The following is a 19,289-nucleotide window of genomic DNA, read 5'->3' on the forward strand; positions in this document are numbered from 1 at the left end:
AGACGGGCCAGCTGTTGGGTGAGATTTCAGTGCAGGCTGAATTGTCTACCCCCCCCCCCACAGCACTCCATCCCCCCATTCCTCACTACACACAACCCTGTCATGTTCCCCTCCCTCCCTGCCCCTCCGTTTGTCTGTCCACCCACCCCACCCCATCCTGCCCCTCTTGTCACTGGCTCCTGGGAGCCTGCACCTCTGACAGCTCCCTGAAAATGGTGAGGAACCAGATGATTCATGGGATGCAGTGGCCAGGGTGGTGGGATGCTCGTTACGACACGCTGGGCTCCCTGGGATACCTACCCAGCGGACAGTGGGCTCCCAGCAGGGCAGGCAGAGCGCGGTGGACTCACCCCCTGCCGGTCGCAGCTGACTGGCAGCCGTGTCAAGGAGCCTGGTACGACTGCCTGGCACGAAGCAGCGGCTGTTCAAAGGAGCGCGGTCGGCATGTGCTTTCCCGCACGTTCTAGGCCCGTGGAGAACGAGCCCACGTTCCAACACGCACTGAAGTGGAGCGGGCCCACACGCAGGCTCGCTGACAGCAGAGACGAGACAACGGAGGTTTAGGAACGGCGACATTTCCGTGAGCCGGCGTAACTGGAGCCCGGCGTGCGGAGGGAGGGAGCGGGCTGGGCCTTCGGAAAGGAAGCGGACGTGCTCTACTAAGCCACCGAACGGTGTTTGAGGGCGAAAGGAGAAAAGAGGTTCGGTTTCTACTCCCAAAGGGCTGGATTCTGGGGTCAAACCAGAGTCACCCCCCGACTGCAGTGGGGTCAGGGCTGGATTCTGATCCCAGCTCCCCTTGGGTCAACCCAGAGCGTCCCCATGTGACACCCACTGCAAAACTCTGAAGGCCAATAAACAGAACCTGGCATTTATTATTGTTTAAAAACATTGGTTTTTTAAATAAAGTCTCATGGTTTTTAAGCAGACTCTGTTCCCCCAGGATAAATCCAAAGCCAAGTGAAGTTAGCGTAGAACAGGGGTTCTCAGACTTTTGTCCTGGTGACCCCTTTCATACAGCAAGCCTCTGAGTGCGACCCCCCCTTATACATGAAAAACACTTTTTCATATATTTAACACCATTATAAAGGCTGGAGGCGAAGCAGGGTTTGGGGTGGAGGCTGACAGCTCGTGACCCCCCATGTAATAACCTCACGGCCTCCTGAGGGGTCCCGACCCCCAGTTTCAGAACCCCTGGCATAGAATATTCAACTGCAGACACGAGCCCAAGTGTCTGTGTTGGGCGAAGAAGATACTCGCAGCTCCCTGTCCCGGCTGTTTTTCTTCCTTCAGGTTTTTGAACTCTTCAAAGAGTTTCTGATGCTTCCTTCTAAACTCATCCAGCTCCCGCGCCCGTTGGATGAAGGGTCCCGGGCCTTGGGGCTTGGCCAGGTCGTAGCTCAGCTGGAGGTACTGTTCTGGGCTGCATCTCATCAGCCTCACCTCCAGTCTGAGCACCTCCAGCACCCGGTTCTTCAGGGAATTCTCTTCCTCACTCCGGTGCCAGTCGAAGAAATTCATCGAAGGCAGGAAGTAGCTGGGCAGCTGTTTCTTCTCCAGGCTGAACTCCAGCACCTTCAGCAGGGTCCCCAGAGCATCCAGCACCGTGGCCCAGTTCTTGGTCTCTGGGTTGAGGTCAGATGACCAAAACAGGACCATCTGCGAGAGAAGGAGAAGTTACTCACCTCGTGTAGCAGCTGGAGTTCTCCCAGAACCAGGCCCCGACGGATGCTGCCCTTCAGGTGCGCACACCCCTGTGCCGTCGAGCAGAGATTTTTCGGTAGCAGCATCTGCTCTGTGCGTGAGCTCCACACACCCGTGTGTCCCACACCGCGAGCCCTAGAGGTGAGCGGATGAACCGCCCTCCATTCCATCTCTACTGTGATGTCCCACAAGATGAAACATTTTCTGTCTCGTTTTCTATCCCTCTCCTAATAGTTTCTAACACAGGGTAAGCCCGTTTGACTGCTGCTGCGCATTGAGTGGAAGTTTTCAGAGGACTATCCACAGTGACCAAACTCTCTCTCTCGAGTGGAAATAGCGAATTGAGAACCCATTGTTATGTATGTATAGTTGGGATTATGTTTTCCAATGTGCGTTACTTTGCACTTATCAATACTGATACGTCACCCGGTTTTGTGACACCCCCTGCAACTCTTTGCAGCCAGCTTTGGACTTAATTATCCTGAATAATTTTGCCACTTTACTGTTCACCCCTTTTTCCAGATCATTAATGAGTATGTTGAGCAGCACAGGTCCCAGTACAGATCCTTGGGAACCCCATTGTTTCCCTCTCTCCATTGTGAAAGCTGACCATTTATTCCAGCCCTATCTTTCAGCCAGTTACCGATCCATGAGAGGACCTTCCCTCTTATCCCATGACAGCTTAATTTGCTTAAGAGCCTCTGGTGAGGGAACTTGTCAAAGGCTTTCTGAAAGTCCAAGTACACTGTATCCACTGGATCCCCCTTGTCCACTTGTTTGTTGACACCCTCAAAGAATTCTAACAGATTGGTGGGGCATGATTTCCCTTTACAAAAGCCAGGTTGACTCTTCTGCAACAAATCATGCTTATGAGTCTGATAATTCTGTTCTTTACTATAGTTTCTACCAAGCCGCCTGGTACGGAAGTCAGGCTTACCGGCCTGTAATTGCCAGGATCACCTCTGGCACCCTTTTCTAAAACTGGCGTTAGCGTGGTCATCTTCCAGTCATCTGGTACAGCGGCTGATTTAAGCGATAGGCTACATACGACAGATAGTAGTTCTGCAATTTCATATTTGAGTTCCTTCAGAACTTTTGGGTGAATCCCATCTGCCGCCTAGCTGCAGCGCGGGAAGCCAGCCACTGGTCGAGGGGACCAATGTGACCTAAGCTGCTATCACTGTAGCCAGAGAGGCTACGTACAGACCCAGTGCCCCGGGCTCAGGGACAAATTGAGCAGACCCAACCTACCCAGGGTTAACTGGGTAGGGACTCAGCTGGACGAGGGGCAGATGACCCAGGCAAGGGGGGCTACCAGTTTACCACCTGCTCAGGAGGGAAGAGTACCCCCGGCCAGCTCCGCCAGAGGGCTGGAGGCTCTGGACTCAGGGTGCTCGGTTTACAGGGTGGGCGCGGGGCTGTCCCTCCGGAGAGAGTGCCTTGTTCCCCTGGAGGTGGATGGGAGGAAGGTCAATGGATACTGGGATATGGGCGCGGAGGTGACGCTGGCCTGGCCCGAGGTGGTGGCCCCAGATCGGGTGGTGCCCAACACCTACCTGACCCTGACAGGGGTGGGCGGGACCCCATTTAAGGTGCCTGTGGCAAGGGTACACCTGAAATGGGGGGCCAAGGAGGGCCCCAAGGATGTGGGGGTACACCACCATTTGCCCACTGAAGTTTTGATGGGGGGAGACCTAGAGGACTGGCCAAGCAAGCCCCAGGCCGCCCTGGTTGTGACGCGTAGCCAGAGCCGGCGAGGGGCACTGCGCCCTGACCTCGGGGAGGGTATCACACCGGAGGCGCAGGACCCTACCCTGGCGGGGAGGGAGCGCCGAGGGGCATGGCTCAGAGAGGCGGAGGCCTCAGACCTGGCCAGCGAGAGGGAACCGGGCCCCGTCCCTGCCCCAGCCGCTGAGTTCCAGGCCGAGTTGAGGAAAGATCCCTCCTTGCGGAAGCTCAGGGACCTGGCCGACCTCAGTGTGGGACGGACCATGAGGAGAGGCTGCCAGGAGAGGTTCCTGTGGGAGAAGGGGTTCCTGTACCGAGAATGGGCTCCCACAAGGGAAGTAGAGTCCTGTGGGATCAGGAGGCAGCTGGGGGTCCCCCAGAAGTATCGCCGCAAGCTCCTGTACCTGGCCCATGACATCCCCCTCGCAGGGCACCAGGGAATCCGGCGCACCCGGCAGAGGTTGCTACAGAACTTTTACTGGCCCGGGGTCTTTACCACGGTCCGGCAGTATTGCCGATCCTGTGACCCCTGTCAGAGGGTGGGGAAGGCCCGGGACAAGGGGAAAGCGGCTTTGAGACCTTTGCCCATCATAGAGGAGCCTTTCCAGAAGGTGGCCATGGACATCGTGGGGCCTCTCAGCAGGACGACCCGGTCGGGGAAGAAATACATTCTGGGGGTGGTAGATTTTGCCACCCGCTACCCCGAGGCAGTGCCCTGAGCTTCCATTGAAGCCGACACCGTGGCCGACGCGCTCCTGACCATTTTCAGCCGAGTGGGGTTCCCCAAGGAAGTCTTGACAGACCAAGGCTCCAACTTCATGTCGGCCCTGCTCCGGTGCTTGTGGGAGAAATGTGGGGTCCGGCACGACTGGGCCTCAGCTTATCACCCCCAGTCCAATGGGCTGGTGGAGAGGTTTAACGGGACGCTAAAGATGATGCTGAAAACCTTTATGAACCAGCACCCGCAGGACTGGGACAAGTACTTACCTCACCTGCTGTTCGCGTACAGGGAGGTGCCCCAGGAGTCGACCAGATTTTCGCCTTTCGAACTGTTATATGGCAGGAGGGTGAGGGGCCCCCTGGACCTGATGAGAGACGAATGGGAGGGGAAGGCCACTCCCGATGGAGAGTCAGTGGTGGAGTATGTCCTGATCTTCCGAGAGAGACTGGCTGAACTCATGGGCCTGGCCAGGGAGAATCTGGCCCGAGCCCAGAAGAAGCAGAAGGTCTGGTATGACCGCACGGCGCGGGCCCGTGCCTACGCCACCGGGGATCCGGTGATGGTTCTCATCCCAGTGAGAAAGAATAAACTACAGGCCGCCTGGGAGGGCCCTTTCAAGGTCGTCAAGCAGCTCAATGAGGTAAACTATGTGGTGGAGCTGTCAAACCGGGCGCACCACCGCCGGGTGTACCATGTGAATATGATGAAGCCATATTATGCCAGGGGGAATGTGGTGTTGGCCGTGTGTGGACAGTGGGAGGAGCAGGGAGATCACCCTTTAGTAGATCTATTCCCTGGGACCAGAGCTGGTTCCCCCCTGGAAACAATTCCCCTCTCTGCTCAGCTAACCCCTGCCCAGCAAGCTGAGGTCAGGGGGGTGCTGCATCCATACCGACAGCTGTTTTCCAACCAGCCTGGACGCACTAATCTGACTGTCCACCGGGTGCAGACAGGGTCGCACCCGCCGATAAGATACTCCCCCTTCCGAGTCACAGGGAAAACTGCTCAGGACCTGGAAAGAGAGGTCCGGGACATGCTGGCTTTGGGGGTGATCCAGCCCTCTGCCAGCCCTTGGGCCTCGCCGGTGGTGCTGGTCCCCAAAAAGGACAGGTCGGTCCGGTTCTGTGTGGACTATCGGAAGCTCAATGCCATCACTGTATCTGATGCCTACCCCATGCCCAGGCCTGACGAGCTCCTAGACAAGCTGGGAGGAGCTCGGTACCTTACCACCATGGACCTTACAAAGGGCTACTGGCAAGTGCCGCTGGATGCAGATGCCCGGCTGAAATCCGTCTTTATCACCCCTCTGGGGCTCTATGAGTTCCTGACTCTGCCGTTCGGCCTCAAGGGAGCGCTGGCCATCTTCCAGCGCCTGGTGGACCAGCTCCTGAGGGGGATGGAGAGTTTTGCCGTGGCGTATATTGATGACATCTGTGTCTTTAGCCAGACCTGGGAGGACCATGTGTCCCAGGTTAGACAAGTGCTGGACCGACTCCAGGGGGCTGGGCTGACGGTAAAAGCGGAGAAGTGCAAGGTGGGGATGGCTGAAGTATCTTACCTGGGCCATCGGGTGGGGAGCGGCCGCCTAAAGCCGGAACCAGCCAAGGTGGAGGTGATCAGAGGCTGGCCCGCTCCCCACACCAAAAAGCAGGTCCAAGCCTTTATTGGGATGGCAGGATACTACCGAAGATTTGTGCCCCACTTTAGCACCATAGCCACCCCCATCACTGAGCTATGCAAGAAGGGGAAGCCAGACAAGGTGGTCTGGACCGAGCAGTGCCAGGAGGCTTTCCGGGCGCTGAAGGAGGCTCTGGTCAGTGGCCCAGTTCTGGCAAACCCAGACTTTGACAAGCCCTTTGTGGTGTTCACCGACGCCTCAGACATGGGACTGGGGGCGGTGTTAATGCAGGAGGATGAAAAGGGGGAGAGACACCCCATCATGTACCTGAGCAAGAAGTTGCTACCCCGGGAGCAACACTACGCGGCCGTCGAGAAGGAGTGCCTGGCCATGGTGTGGGCCCTCAAGAAACTAGAGCCCCATCTCTTCGGGCGACACTTCACCGTCTACACCGACCACTCTCCCCTGACCTGGCTGCACCCGATGAAAGGAGCCAACGCCAAGCTCCTGAGATGGAGCCTGCTCCTGCAGGATTACGACATGGACGTGGTCCACGTGAAGGGAAGGGCCAACCTGATAGCGGATGCGCTGTCCTGGAGAGGGGGCCCCGAACTTCCCCAGGTCACTGGTCACAGTGACCCCGCTCAGTTCAGTCTCGAAGGGGGGAGAGATGTGAGGATGTGACGCAGCAGGGAGGGGGAAGTGTTGACCTGGGAATGTGCCCTGGGGATGGGAGACCTGAGAGCCTGTCACCTGAGCCAGGAGGGGGAGGAGACACCTCTGCCCGGGAATGTGAACAGAGGCTACAGCAGGGAACCTGCTGGGTGGGTTTAGTTTCAGTTTGGGGCTGGGTGGAGGAACGCAGGGAACCCCAGGGCTGGGGTCTAAGCTCCCTGCTCCCCCAGAAGGACTTGACTGAGGGGTCCTGGTTGTACCCACAAGCTCTGTTTTGGACTGTGTTCCTGTTGTCCAATAAACCTTCTGTTTTACTGGCTGGCTGAGAGTCTCAGTGAATCCTAGGAAGAGGGGTGCAGGGCCTGGACTCCCCCACACTCCGTGACAACAACACATCAGTGTGGGTCAGTACTTCAGATCTGGTGCCCCAAAAGGACAGTTCTGATGTGGGAATCTCCCTCACATCTTCTGCAGTAAGGACTGATGCAAAGAATTCATTTAGCTTCTCTACAACAGCCTTGTCTTCCTCGAGGGCTTTTTTAGCCCCTCATTGTCCAGTGGTCCCACTGGTTGTTTGAGAGGCTTCCTGCTTCTGATGTATTGAAAAAAATTTGTACTGTTAGTTTCTGTATCTTTGTCGGGGGGGCTGGCTGGGTGCTTCGGACGGATAGTGCCACCTAATGGTGACGCTCCAGGACATAACATCCACCAGTGGCGGTCCCAGGGGTCGCTTTGCCTAGCAGCAATAGCAGAAGGGGAGTATTGCCCAGTGGCAAGTGTGGGGATGGTAGGGGAACCCAGGCCCACCCTACTCGATCAAGTTCTGACCCAGGGCCCTTCAAAACAAGGTACCCTGACACAGGGTTCATGTCCTGATACCCCAGAGCGCTTTCCCTGTGTCGCTTTCTACCCTTGTCCCTCCAGTGGCATCTCCGGGGGTTGGACGTGGGGTCCTTCTTGTGTTCGCCCTGCTCTGTGTCCGGCAACTCCTTCGCTGGGAACAGCAAGTCGTCCCTCTCGGCTCCCGCAGCTGGCTGGCTTCCCGCGCTGCAGCTAGGCGGCTTGACCCCGGTGGCTTGGAGCCCCGAAGGCTTCCCGGCAGGAGGCTCTTGCCCACAACCGCTCTCCTCCTCCATCAGCCCAGCCTGAGCCGAGCGGCTCCCTTTTCAATGCTCCTGCCACTGGGAGCATGCCCAGTAGGGGCGAGGGGGCGTGGCTTCTTGGGCCCAGAGCAGTTTGTTAATCTTCGCTTCTCCAGCGTAGGGTTGGTACAAGCCCGTCACAATCTTTAGCAAATTGCTTCTCATTAAAGTTAAATATTACAGTGTGTGTGTGTGTGTGTGGGGGTTAATTATCCCCCCCTACCAGGATGCTAAATTTATTTGCATTGTGGTCACTATTACTGAGCGATTTAGCTAGATTCACCTCTTGGACCAAAGACTGAAAATCCTTGCACAGGGGAATGAAAGGCTGTAATAGCCACGAAACAAACGCTGACGGAACTCATAGAAAGACCTGATTTCTCAAAATCCATCAGATAATTAAGAACATCGGAGAGGGAAGAATGAACAGGTGAAAACTGTCACTGGGGACCCCAATGGTAAAATCTCTTCCATTTCTGAAGGTAAGTATTTCTAGTACAGATCACTGTATCTCTTTTATATCTGCTGAGCAGGAAACCTCTATCCCTGGAAGAGGACAGGACAAGAAGTAATGGTCTCAAGTTGCAGTGGGGGAGGTTTAGGTTGGATATTAGGAAAAACTTTTTCACTAGGAGGGTGGTGAAACACTGGAATGCATTGCCTAGGGAGGTGGTGGAATCTCCTTCCTTAGAAGTTTTTAAGGTCAGGCTTGACAAAGCCTTGGCTGGGATGATTTAATTGGGGATGGGTCCTGCTTTTGAGCAGGGGGTTGGACTAGATGACTTCCTGAGGTCCCTTCCAACCCTGATATTCTATGATTCTATGATCCCCGAGAACCATTGAGGAACCATGGATGGCCATGTTGAAGTGGAGAGACCAACTGGAGTCCTGGGGCAACAGACAGGAAACAACCAGAAGCTGCAGCTGGATAGGAAGTGAGACGAATCAGGTCAGAGAACCAGACCTGGCTCGAGCGAGTTGGTGCAGCTAGAGTGACTCCGTCTCTGTCTCGTTTGATCTTGTTCCGAATCAATGGTGTCAGAGGATATGCATGAAGAAGAGCTCTTGTCCAAGGAATGAGGAAGGCGTCTCCCAAGGATTGATAATCCAGACCTCCTCTCGAACAGATTTTCTTACACTTTCTGTTGGTGGTGGTCGGAGAGAAGTCCACTTCTGGAAACCCTCACGTCAGGAAAATCTGGTCGGGAATTTGAGGGGACTGAGATCAGCAGAGCACTGTTTTCACTCAGAGGCCAATGTCCAAGGGGTACCTGGGCCTGGACCCATGACTGGTCAGAGGGAGAGCTCCATCGTGAAGAGCCTAAATTTAATCTCCAATTTTTACAAGCTCTCCTTTTAACCGCCGAGCAGATTTTGCACTTAGCTGGGATTTGTGGGTATCTCAGGCAGCAGCTACACCGGGAATGTCCGTCACTGACCGGGAAAGCTGAAATCCTGGGGATCCCGGCATACCAAGTTGATGACAACTCCCGAAGCATAAACCTCTCAGAATGGAGGGGAAGGGGCAGGCGGAGGAGGGAGGGGACAAGGGGAACATTAAACAGACCCCCCCACAAAGTATAAAGAAATAAACGAGGTGAGCTAAACAGCACCGCACTCTAATTGTGACTAAAATTGGAGGCTTGACTAAGCTAAGCAAAGGTGAAGCGGGCACATGAGACACTATCTTAGGCTGTCAGGCGGCAGAGAAGGAACTGAGGGTGGTTCTCCCGCTCACCTCTCTATATCCTCGGTATGGGGCACGAGGATGTCTGGAGGGCGTGCTTGGGCGGAATGGGCACCGCTACCAAAATTCTCCCAACAAAGGCATCTGGGGCGCATGGGCACCTGAGATGGAGAACCCAGAGCGAAACAGTTGGAAGAAGAAACACACAGCGCTAACCACTAGACCCCACTCCCCTTCCCGGAGCTGGAATAAAACCCAGCCCTCTCTGCCGCCCCTCCCCTGCTGCTCTAACCCACTAGATCTTTCTCCCCTATACCTGTGGATGCTCATATCATCCATTCCCCACCCCCTCCCACTCTGCCCTCTCTGTCTGAGTTACCTTCAGGTGGTAGGAGGTCAGGACTTTGCCGTAGCGCGGTACCCACTGCTCCATGTTGATTTGCTTCAGCAGCTGCAGCGCCTCCCGCCTCCACCCAGCACCATCGAGGTCAATGTCCCTGAGGAGTCGGGTCTCAGCCAGGGAATAGGAGAGCCTGGGAAGGGGTGGGGGAAATGAGACAGGGCTGAATGGGAGTACGGGATCAGACTGACTCCCATCCCACACCTGCACCAGGGTGTGTGTGTGTCCCTGCTGCCCCCTGCTGGTGGGGATGGCCCCTGCTGTGTGTGTATGTGTGTGTGTGTGTCCTTGCTCCCCCCTGCTGGAGGGGCTGAGACCCCTCTGTGTGTGTTTTTGTTGCCTTCTGCTAGAACAAATGAGATTTGCATTTTTACCTCCAGTACAGATTCTTGGCCACCAGATCGGCCCCAGTTTTGTAAATTTCCATGATATTCCAGGTGGGTTTGATCCGCTCAGTGTCTTGCTCCTGGTCCCACCAGTCGGAAAGCCACCTGAGATCCTGCCTTGGCCAATCCATAGACATGTCCACTTTATTCCGGATGGTGGGTACCAGGTCTATAGACACAGCTTGGCCGTCCACCTCCAGGCTGAGCTGCACGGCAGAGCATTTTGCAAAGTCGCTCAGTCTAATGTTGCCTTGGAGAGGGCAAGACAGTGGAGTGGGAGTCAAAAGCAAACAGAGATAAAAGCTTTGCAGATCTGAGATGATGGAAGGGCAAAGATTAAGGGAATGAGGGCCAAGAGCCCAGGACTCCTGGGTTCTATTTCTGAGTCTTCTTTTGAGTCTCTGTGACATTGTGTGAATAACTTCACCTCCATGAGCACATGGTGAGTTAGTGGAAGAACTGAAGATCGAAACCAAGAATCCTGACTCCCTAACCCCTAACTCTGGGAACTCCATTGTGTGAGAGATTAAGAAGGAACAGGGTAAAATTTCTCAGAAAACAACTCTGTGGTGCCCCATAATCTCGACCCACAGCCCCCTGCTAGCCCAGCCCTGGGCTCCCCCCATAACTGTGCCGATACCTCTGAATCCCGACCTGCAGCCCCCTTTTAAATGTATTCCCCATTTTACCCTATGCAATTTAACACTTTCCCTTCTGCATTTCCGTCATAGGTGGTGCTTGTAATTTCTCCACTTACAGAGCGCCTTATTCTATCTCTTTTAATACTTACTAATTCCGGGAGCAGGGCTGCTTCCTTCTAAAAACAGAGATGGGAGAAGAAAAGGGCTAGTTAAAATCTATGACACTCAGAGTCTTGCATAGAAGGCTGATCACAAAGGTAAAACTGGAGGAAAACGATGAGATTCCTGCAGGGTTGGAAGAAGTCGGATTTCTTTGTGTCTATATTAATCAAGTCTTGGCCGGCTCACAGTTACAGCTACGGGTTGTCGGAAGTGCTGAAATCAACACACACCGGAAATACGATCAGCTGGGCCTGTTCTACACTTAGCAGTTCCTCTGATTAACTACTTCACTTACAGGATGATTTTTATCCCAGTAAAGAAAATCCATACAACCCCGGTGTGATGCTCTGCTGGGGGCACTTAGAACCGTAAGCCAGTTTACCTCACTGCCTTAGCAACAGAGAGCTTTGCTGGAGATCAGACTGTGTGCCAGCTCCCTGCCACCCCAGTTGTCCGCCTCACCCGCGAACTTCTGGAGAATCTGATAGTCCAAACATTGCCATGTAGAAAACAATCAGTGAAGCCCATCCCGAGTTCCCCAGAGACCTCTCCCTGCAGGTCCAGTCCCTCTCATTCAACACTCACATAAATTATTAGGTTCACTGCTGCCAAAGAGACAGAGCACACACCAGATTCCTACAGGACACAGTCCGCGGACTCTGCAACGTTAACAACCTGTCTCAGAACACCATCCCAGCCACCATGGATGTCACCTACCTGTACACTGACATCCCTCACAATGACGGCAGAGCTGCCTGCCTCAAATAGCTACAAGATAAGGGACAACCCTCAGATACCCGCCCCACACTCGTCCGTTTCATCCTCACCCATAACAACTGTACATTCGACAATGAGAACTTTGTTCAAACCACGGAAGCAGCCGTGGGTACTAGGACGGCTCCCCAATATGTCAAACTCTTCATGGGCCACCTTGAGGAAGAATTTCTGGACAAGTGCACCAGAAAACCAATGATACACCTGAGATACACTGATGATATTTACACCCTCTGGACAGACGACTTAAACTCCCTCAGAGATTTCCACCACAACTTCAACAACCCCCACTCATCCATTAAACTCTCTCTGGAGCACTCCCACACCAGCATCAACTTCCTGGACACTGCGATCAACTTCAGCAATGGAACCCTATGGATGCAAGAAACCCACGGATCACCACACCTACCTTCACAGATCCAGTAACCACCCCAAACCCACCTAGAAATCTGTTCTCGACAGTCAGGCACTCAGATACCACAGAATATGTTCCGAGGAGAAAGTCCAGGACACCCACCTTAACACACTCAGAGTCAGTTTCACCAAACAAGGACACTCCATAAGAGGAGTAGATCGCGTCATGGAACGGGTCACCAAAATACGCTGAGATAACCTGCTTCAATACAGGGGGGGAAAAATCCCACCAACCGCACACAGTTGTCACCTACCACCCCAGACTGGAGCCCATACTGGGTATCATCAAATAATTACAACCCATACTGATGGGTTCTTTCCTGAACCCCCTTTTCTGGCCTTCAAACAAGCTCCAACCTCATCAACAGAAGCAAGCTCCCCACAGACCAGGACTCACCAACTCAAAGTAGCACCAGACCCTGCCAGAACAACAGATGCAAAACCTGCGGACACATCTCCACTGCTACAATGATCGACAATCCCCATAATGCACCTTTCAAGATCCATGGGTCCTACACATGCCCATCACATAAGAATGGCCATACTGGGTCAGACCAAAGGTCCATCTAGTCCAGTGTCCTGTCTCCGACAGTGGCCAATGCCAGGTGCCCCAGAGGGAATGAACAGAACAGGGAATCACCATGTGATCCATCCCCTGTCGTCCATTCCCACCTTCTGGCAAACAGAGGCTAGGGACACCCTCCCTGCCCATCCTGGCTAATAGCCATTGATGGACTTATCCTCCATGAATTTATCTAGTTCTTTTTTGAGCCTTGTTATAGTCTTGGCCTTCACAACATCCTCTGGCAAGGAGTTCCACAGGTTGACTGTGCGTTGTGTGAAGAAATACTGCCTTTTGTTTGTTTTAAACCTGTTGTTTTAAATTACTGGCCAAAATAGGCATGAATTTGCAAAATGATTCAGCTGACCTGAATCTGCATTTTTCACTGAAGAAAAGTTTTGGCTGAAAAATGTCACCCAGGTCTAAATGGAAATACACACTAGTGTGCTGTGGAAACAGATCCTTAGTTAAACAGTGCCAGAAATAGATGGATGTCGGTTGTAAAATGGATTAATTAAATCCTTGTAAGGCCACGAAAAGTTGGTGTAGGCAAGGCCCTTCACCTTCGGATTTTATTTGGGAATTCATAAGGGTTTATTAAAAAAACTTAAAGATGGATGAGAATCGGTGCAAAAAATTAAAGTCGCAGTTTTCTGGGTCAACATCGGGATGGATATTGGGGGATGGGAAGACAGAGAAAAAGCAACAAATCAAGAAAAGTACATCCGTGCTCCAGTCCTAAAAGCTCCCCGGACCTGGCTCCCTACTCCAGAAGGAGAGATGGTGGCTGAGGCTAACTGAGATGTCATCTCTCCTTCCAGAGCAGGGAGCTGGGTTTGAGCCACATGTTACTGAGCCACCATCTCTCCTTCTGGAGCAGACAGCCAGGTTCTGGCGCTTCCTTTTGTTTAGGAGTCAAGCACTGACGTGTGTGTGTGTATCTTCCACGGCGTTACCTTGCTTTAACAGACAGCCTCGCTTTTACACTTAGACGAATTCATTATTAACATAAACACGTCTACCGGATGTCACGGATTGGATTTCCTTAACATAACTGGTATTTTCATGTACTTGAGTGATCCACAATTTGGGTGAAAATTGGTAAAAGCTGAATAAGAGCTTTTGTAAACCCAGGAGGGTTTTTTTTGGTTTGTTTTTTTTGCGGGGGGGGGGGGGGGGGTAAAAACCAGTAAAAAATGAAGGGCTCTAGGGCTTGTCTACACTACAAAATTAGGTCAAATTAATGTAGGTCAACCTATAGCCACCGCAGTAATTCAATGGGCTGGTGGTGTCCATGCTGCCCTCCTTCTGCCGGGGCAGCGTGTCCTTACCAGGAACACTTGCACAGACTGAAGTGGGGCATTGTGGGGCACTGGCAGCCATATGGGGCTCACAGCTGGAGGCCCCCATCCGCCCCGGGGTGACACCCCCAGCTGTGAGCTCGGGGCAGGTTCCATTTCACAGCACAGAGCCTACCAAGAGGGAAATTGACATACTTGCCGATTTCACGCTGCTATTGTCTGGCTCAGACCGGTGGGGTGCCCAGCTGGGAGCAGGGTGCGGGGAACCTGGGTGGGGAAGCAGGTCTCCCAGCGGGGATCAGTGAGCCCAGGTGGCAGCCCGGTTGGGAGCAGGGAGCCGGGAACCTGTGGGGGAAGCAGGGCTCTAGCTGAATGAATGACAGCCAACAGCGGATGTAAGTAACGTGGTGTCTACAGGGACCCTGCGTCACCCTAACTACACCAACATAAGCCCTACGCCTCGTGTGTAGGTGGAGTTATGATGTCAGTGATGTAGGGCACTTCCATCAGCAGGAATAAGGCTGTAGTGTAGACACAGAGAGTGAGGTTGACGTAAGCTGCCTTATGTCAACCTAACTCTGTAGCGCAGACCAGGCCTTAGTTAAAGGTTGCGTTAAACAAAACCCTTGTTGTTATGGACTGGGTGTAACCTGGGGCAATGTGAACTAGTGGGCAGGGGCTTAGCTGGGCACTGTTCGGTGTGTGTGTGTGTGTGTGTACACAAGTACACACAGAAGCAGGAAGAAAGCCCAGCAGACAGGAATAGAAGCGCTGCTAGCAATGTGGCTAAAAGAAAAGCTTTTTGGGCAGAGTGCTGGCTGGAAAGGCTAGGGTTACCATATTTCAGGTTCCCCAAAACAGGACACTGGGGGGGGGGGAGGGAACTGGGGAGCACAGTTAGGGAAGCTGGAGGGGGTACCTGCAGTGGGGGTGCTCACTGGAGGTGGGGGCAGTGCCTCTCCCTGTCATGGTGGCTGAGCGGCTGGCGCAAGCTCAGGAGGCAGTGACAGCCGTCAGTCATCGACTCCCTGCGGGACCCCCTCCCCAGGGCTGGGAATCGGGGCCTGGGTGGGTGGGATCTGGCAGCTGCGGATGCCGGGGAATGGACCAATCAGCTGTGGATGCAGGAGACAGACCCATCGGGAAGCAGACCAATCAGGGCTCCTTCTCATAGACTCATAGAATATCAGGGTTGGAAGGGACCTCAGGAGATCATCTAGTCCAACCCCCTGCTCAAAGCAGGACCAATCCCCAATTTTTGCCCCAGATCCCTATAATGGCCCCCTCAAGGATTGAACTCACAACCTTGGGTTTAGCAGGCCAATGCTCAAACCACTGAGCTATCCCTCGCCCCCGAGCTACAGCATCTGCTCTGCAAAAATCCAGGACATTTCCTGTTATTTCAGCAATTCATCCGGACAGAGAATGGAAGCTCAAAAAAAGAGATATTGTCCGGGAAACCCCAGACGTTTGGTAACCCTAGGAAAGGCATGTTTGGGACAGTGAGCAGAGAAACTGGTTTTCTGTTGTTTGATTCCTACTACGTTTAGGGAAACAGGACTTTCTGCATAAACTTTGTCAACAAACAAGACTGCATCAAAGAAAACACTTGACTCTTATCATCAATTTCTCCTCCTAGCAGGAACAAGCAACAGCTCCCCAGATTTGGTCAACTGCCCGGGTCAAAAGCACTCCTGGTCTGGAATGACAAGACGGATCGATGAGGGGACCAGGATCCTGACTGCCATGGACCAGAGGTTTTTCCTTGAAAGCTCTCGCCATCTTGGAACTTGCTAACAGAGATGAGCTAAAAAATCCAGCCCTAGAAGGAAGGAGAAGGGTGGAAGGCAGCCGCCTGGGTTTGGAATTGGGCCCAGCCTAGGGCTTGAGAGACATTTACAACCGTTTTCTACCCTGTTTCTGCCCCACAGAGGCCCAGAGGGGAGAGGTCGATTCTCCTAGTGCAAACAAAGCCAGCTGGCCTTGGAATCTACGATTCTAATCACTGACCAAAGCGTGATTAACGCAGAGTTAAGGTTGCCTGGGTAACTCATGCTCTGGCCTGTATTGCCCAGGAAATACAGAGTTAAGGTAAATGCCTGCACAGGGCTAATTCTAGCAATAGCCCCTGAGAATGACCCCCTTGCCCTGCAGCTGCAGTGACTGGGTTACGTGTGGCCGTATTGACTGGGGGAAGGATTAGCCGGAGCATTTTGGGAGAGCTGGGATTGTGATACGAGAATATCTGGGGATTAGTTTGAGGAGCATCACAGGGTTTATTTATCATCTTCATTTCAGGCCTTGATTAATTAATGCAACACTAATGGATTAATGCTAAAACCAACACTTACCCTCAGCCAGAGCATTCTCGACAAATTCATGGAACTTTCTAGCTACCAGAAATGGATCGATGCCGCCCGTCCAAAGATCCTTCTGAAAAGGGGTGAAATCAAATTTATTCAGATGCTTTAATCCAAAATAAAAAGAAGCTGCAGCTCAGGAGTGAGGGGCACCGGCAGAGCTGGGGGGCAGGGCTGGGCTAGCAGGGGCTGTGGGTCGGGAGTGAGGGGCACCGGCAGAGCTGAGTGTGTGGACGGCTCTGGAGGATACATTCTGATATGATCTCACTTACCTGTCGGCCATTTATTTCTTTGATGTCTTCCTCTGTGAGGTCCAAGCCTAGATCCTTCCTGCCGAAGTCTACAGCCTTCTCATCCAAGATCTTTCTCAGTGTCACCTTGTTGTAATCCACCACCAGCTTGTTCTCCCAGCGGTACACCGGCACGCCAGACCTCAGGCTCAGCCAGGAAGGCAGGAAGTGGAGCTCTGTGCATGGCGCACTGTACAGGGTACCCAGCAGGATCACGTTCGTGTTGTACTGGATGGGGGCCAGGAAGTCGTAGTCGCTACTGCTGGACTCTGCCCAGACATGGAGGTCCTGGGCTTGGCAGCCCACCAGGATGGCTTCCCCCGTGAACAACAGCGTATTCCACTGATGCACCCGAGCCATGATCCTGCTGACCAGAGCTTGCACCTGCTGGCACTCCTGCTCCCTTCTCCGGTGTTCCCTTTGCTCGGGATACACATGGCGCCGTAAGAACCAGTTCAGGAACTCCTGGGCGACTGTATGAGACTCAGCCTGTTCCTCTTCCATTTCTCCTGGCCCTCGGGCCCCACCCTGGGTTGCGCCAGCCATCCCTGCGGGGCCCAGGTGGCTCCTGGCAGGGCTGAGCCCTCCTGAGGCACTGGGGAAACTCTTGCAGTTCAGCTCTGCACTTCCTGTAGGTGCTTCCTCTCCTGGCTGTAGCTGTTTCCTGCTCGTAGCTGAGCTGTGTGGTGGTGTGTGTGTGTGGGGGGAGGCGGGGGGGGTTGCCGGGGGAGTACGCTGGTTATCTGTGCCAGAGGGACCTTTGGCCTCTGACTTACTGAAAGTGACACACCCATAATACTATAATAGTAGAAGTGTCAGTTGTTCGGAGATAAATTCCACTTGGACTCATAGTTTCTAGTCTGACTTCCTGTATAACACAGGGTGTAGGATTGTGCTGTCAGGGGCTGTGCCTTTAAGGGCTGAGCTCCCAGACTGGGATGCTGTGAAGCTCCTATTGTGTTGCACAGCTGGCTGGAACCACACCGAGGATAGAGCGGAGCCCTGGCGAGCATCGAGTGATCACTGACCACCACCCGGTACCAGGAGTAAATGAATGAAGAACAGATGCTGGGTGGAAGGATGGAGCAATGAACAGCCCCACCAGAGTTAAAACTTTGTGGGAAACTGGAGGTGGTTTAAACAGCGCTTCCCTCTGTACTGGCAACAATGGGATCCAGCAAACAGGAAGACAATCAGAAGGTAGCGATAGTCGTGACAAGAGCTGGTCCGGAAGCCGTTGATGTTTTTCAGTTATCTCTGGCAGAGAGGCGAACGATGAAACTGGAGAGAAAGTTGAGGTATAGCGCACTCCTGTTTCATTCTTATGAGGAGAGAGATGTTTTGAATCAGAGGATATGTCAGTGAGGGGAATATAGCATTCAGGCCTGTATATTTGCCTGAGATAGAGTTTGGGGTTTTGTTTGCTTGTTTAACTTTTGATATGCTTATATCCTTACTACCGTGTGAACAAAGAACAAAGACCCGGGGTGTTGCATCTGCCCACAGCCGGATGTGGTTGCTAGCACAAGGAGACGAGATGAGGAAGAGAGTTAAGGTATAGCTGGGCACGGGGGAGTTTAATAGACGAGCGCACACTTGAAAATGGCCTCGACTCCTGTCTCAAGGCAAGGCCAAGCAACCAGCCGGGAGGGGGAGCCATAAGAAACACTAAAAAGCCAGAGAAAAGGGGACCCTGGCCGAAACACAACCTCACTGCCTACTCCTCCCATCGGGTACAAAAGAGGTGGTACTGAAGCCCCCAGACTCACGACCTTCCAAACAGAACATGGCCATAAATTGTAAGGGGTGGGACCAGGGGCGGGCACTGCAGGTACAATCGAGCCTGCTAAGAAAGAGGAGGGAGGCCAGGAAAAGCCGTATGGATGGATATGCTTGCTTGGTGACCCCACTAAACAGCACATTGCCTGCACGTTGGACTCTGGCCTTCTGCTTTCTGTCTGCGGGGCGAGAACCGAGGGAGGGCAGGGGAGCCCTAACAGGGTACAGAAAGGAGAAGGAAAAACAATAGGTAAACAGCATGACCAGAGGCACTGAGCAGCTTTGGAGAGAGCCAGAGGTGCCGGGCTAAAGCTAAACCAAACCAATGTAAATTCAGTGTAATGGAAATAACATACCCAGGAGAGACGTTCACACATGAAGGTGTAGGAGTAGATCACTTGCTTGTCCCTTTGCCAACAGACAAGGGGTGGGGGTGTGGGACAAAGATTCCTTGGAATGGGGAAATATAGAGAGAAATTTGTGCTTAAGGTAGCTGCTCGGACCAGCCACCTGAGAGCGCTACAATGTAGACACGGGCTGCCAATCGTAATAAAGAGTCTGAGAAACGGATGGAATTGAAGAGGTCCCAGTCCTAGGTACTAGGAGGGTACATGCAGAACTAAGTTGTCCATGGACCCCTCCAAGGAGATATTGGCGTAGTCCTCTTACAGCACCAAGGTCCCAACTGGAGACCAGTGACTTGTGTGCCATGGGTACTCACAAAAACTGGGTGCCAATACACTCAAATACAGCAGGAGGCTTTGGGCCTAGTCCGTGGGCATAAAAGAGTTTCACATCTTTATTTATGGGAAGACCCTGTAGCTGAAACTGACCATAAGCCACTCATTGCCACTCCCAGCTCCCGCTTCCCCCCAGAATACAGAGGCTAGATGTTTGGTTCCAAATGTATCCTTTGCCCATTGCTCCCAAACCTGGGAGAGGCTG

General features: G+C 53.2%; 1 protein-coding gene across 3 annotated transcripts; it reads right to left on the reverse strand.

The window, feature by feature from the left end:
- Window positions 1–855: 855 nt before the first annotated feature.
- Window positions 856–17,305, reverse strand: LOC140912286 (cyclic GMP-AMP synthase-like receptor). Of its 3 annotated transcripts, none has more exons than XM_073346471.1 (6): window positions 16,548–17,305; window positions 16,267–16,348; window positions 10,852–10,878; window positions 10,050–10,311; window positions 9,655–9,808; window positions 856–1,659 (listed from the first exon to the last, which is right to left on the reverse strand). In XM_073346471.1, exons 1-6 carry the CDS (start codon window positions 17,109–17,111, stop codon window positions 1,186–1,188), a joined length of 1,563 nt encoding a protein of 520 aa, XP_073202572.1. In that variant the 5' UTR covers window positions 17,112–17,305; the 3' UTR covers window positions 856–1,185. The 3 variants fall into 3 exon arrangements, with proteins under 3 accessions (XP_073202572.1, XP_073202573.1, XP_073202574.1); XM_073346473.1 differs by lacking the exon at window positions 856–1,659 and adding an exon at window positions 4,543–8,786; XM_073346472.1 differs by lacking the exon at window positions 10,852–10,878.
- Window positions 17,306–19,289: the final 1,984 nt, after the last annotated feature.

The sequence above is a fragment of the Lepidochelys kempii genome, chromosome 6 (genome assembly GCF_965140265.1).
Source record: "Lepidochelys kempii isolate rLepKem1 chromosome 6, rLepKem1.hap2, whole genome shotgun sequence".
Classification (NCBI taxonomy): domain Eukaryota; kingdom Metazoa; phylum Chordata; order Testudines; family Cheloniidae; genus Lepidochelys; species Lepidochelys kempii.

Excerpts from the sequence above, each read along its gene's own strand:
- LOC140912286 (XM_073346471.1), bottom strand. The coding sequence starts at position 17,111 with ATGGCTGGCGCAACCCAGGGTGGGGCCCGAGGGCCAGGAGAAATGGAA. Across the intron at positions 10,312-10,851 it reads CAGCCCTGCTCCCGGAATTA|GCAACATTAGACTGAGCGAC; the intron begins GTAAGTATTAAA and ends GCCCTCTCCAAG. Across the intron at positions 1,660-9,654 it reads TGACCTCCTACCACCTGAAG|ATGGTCCTGTTTTGGTCATC; the intron begins GTAACTCAGACA and ends CTTCTCTCGCAG.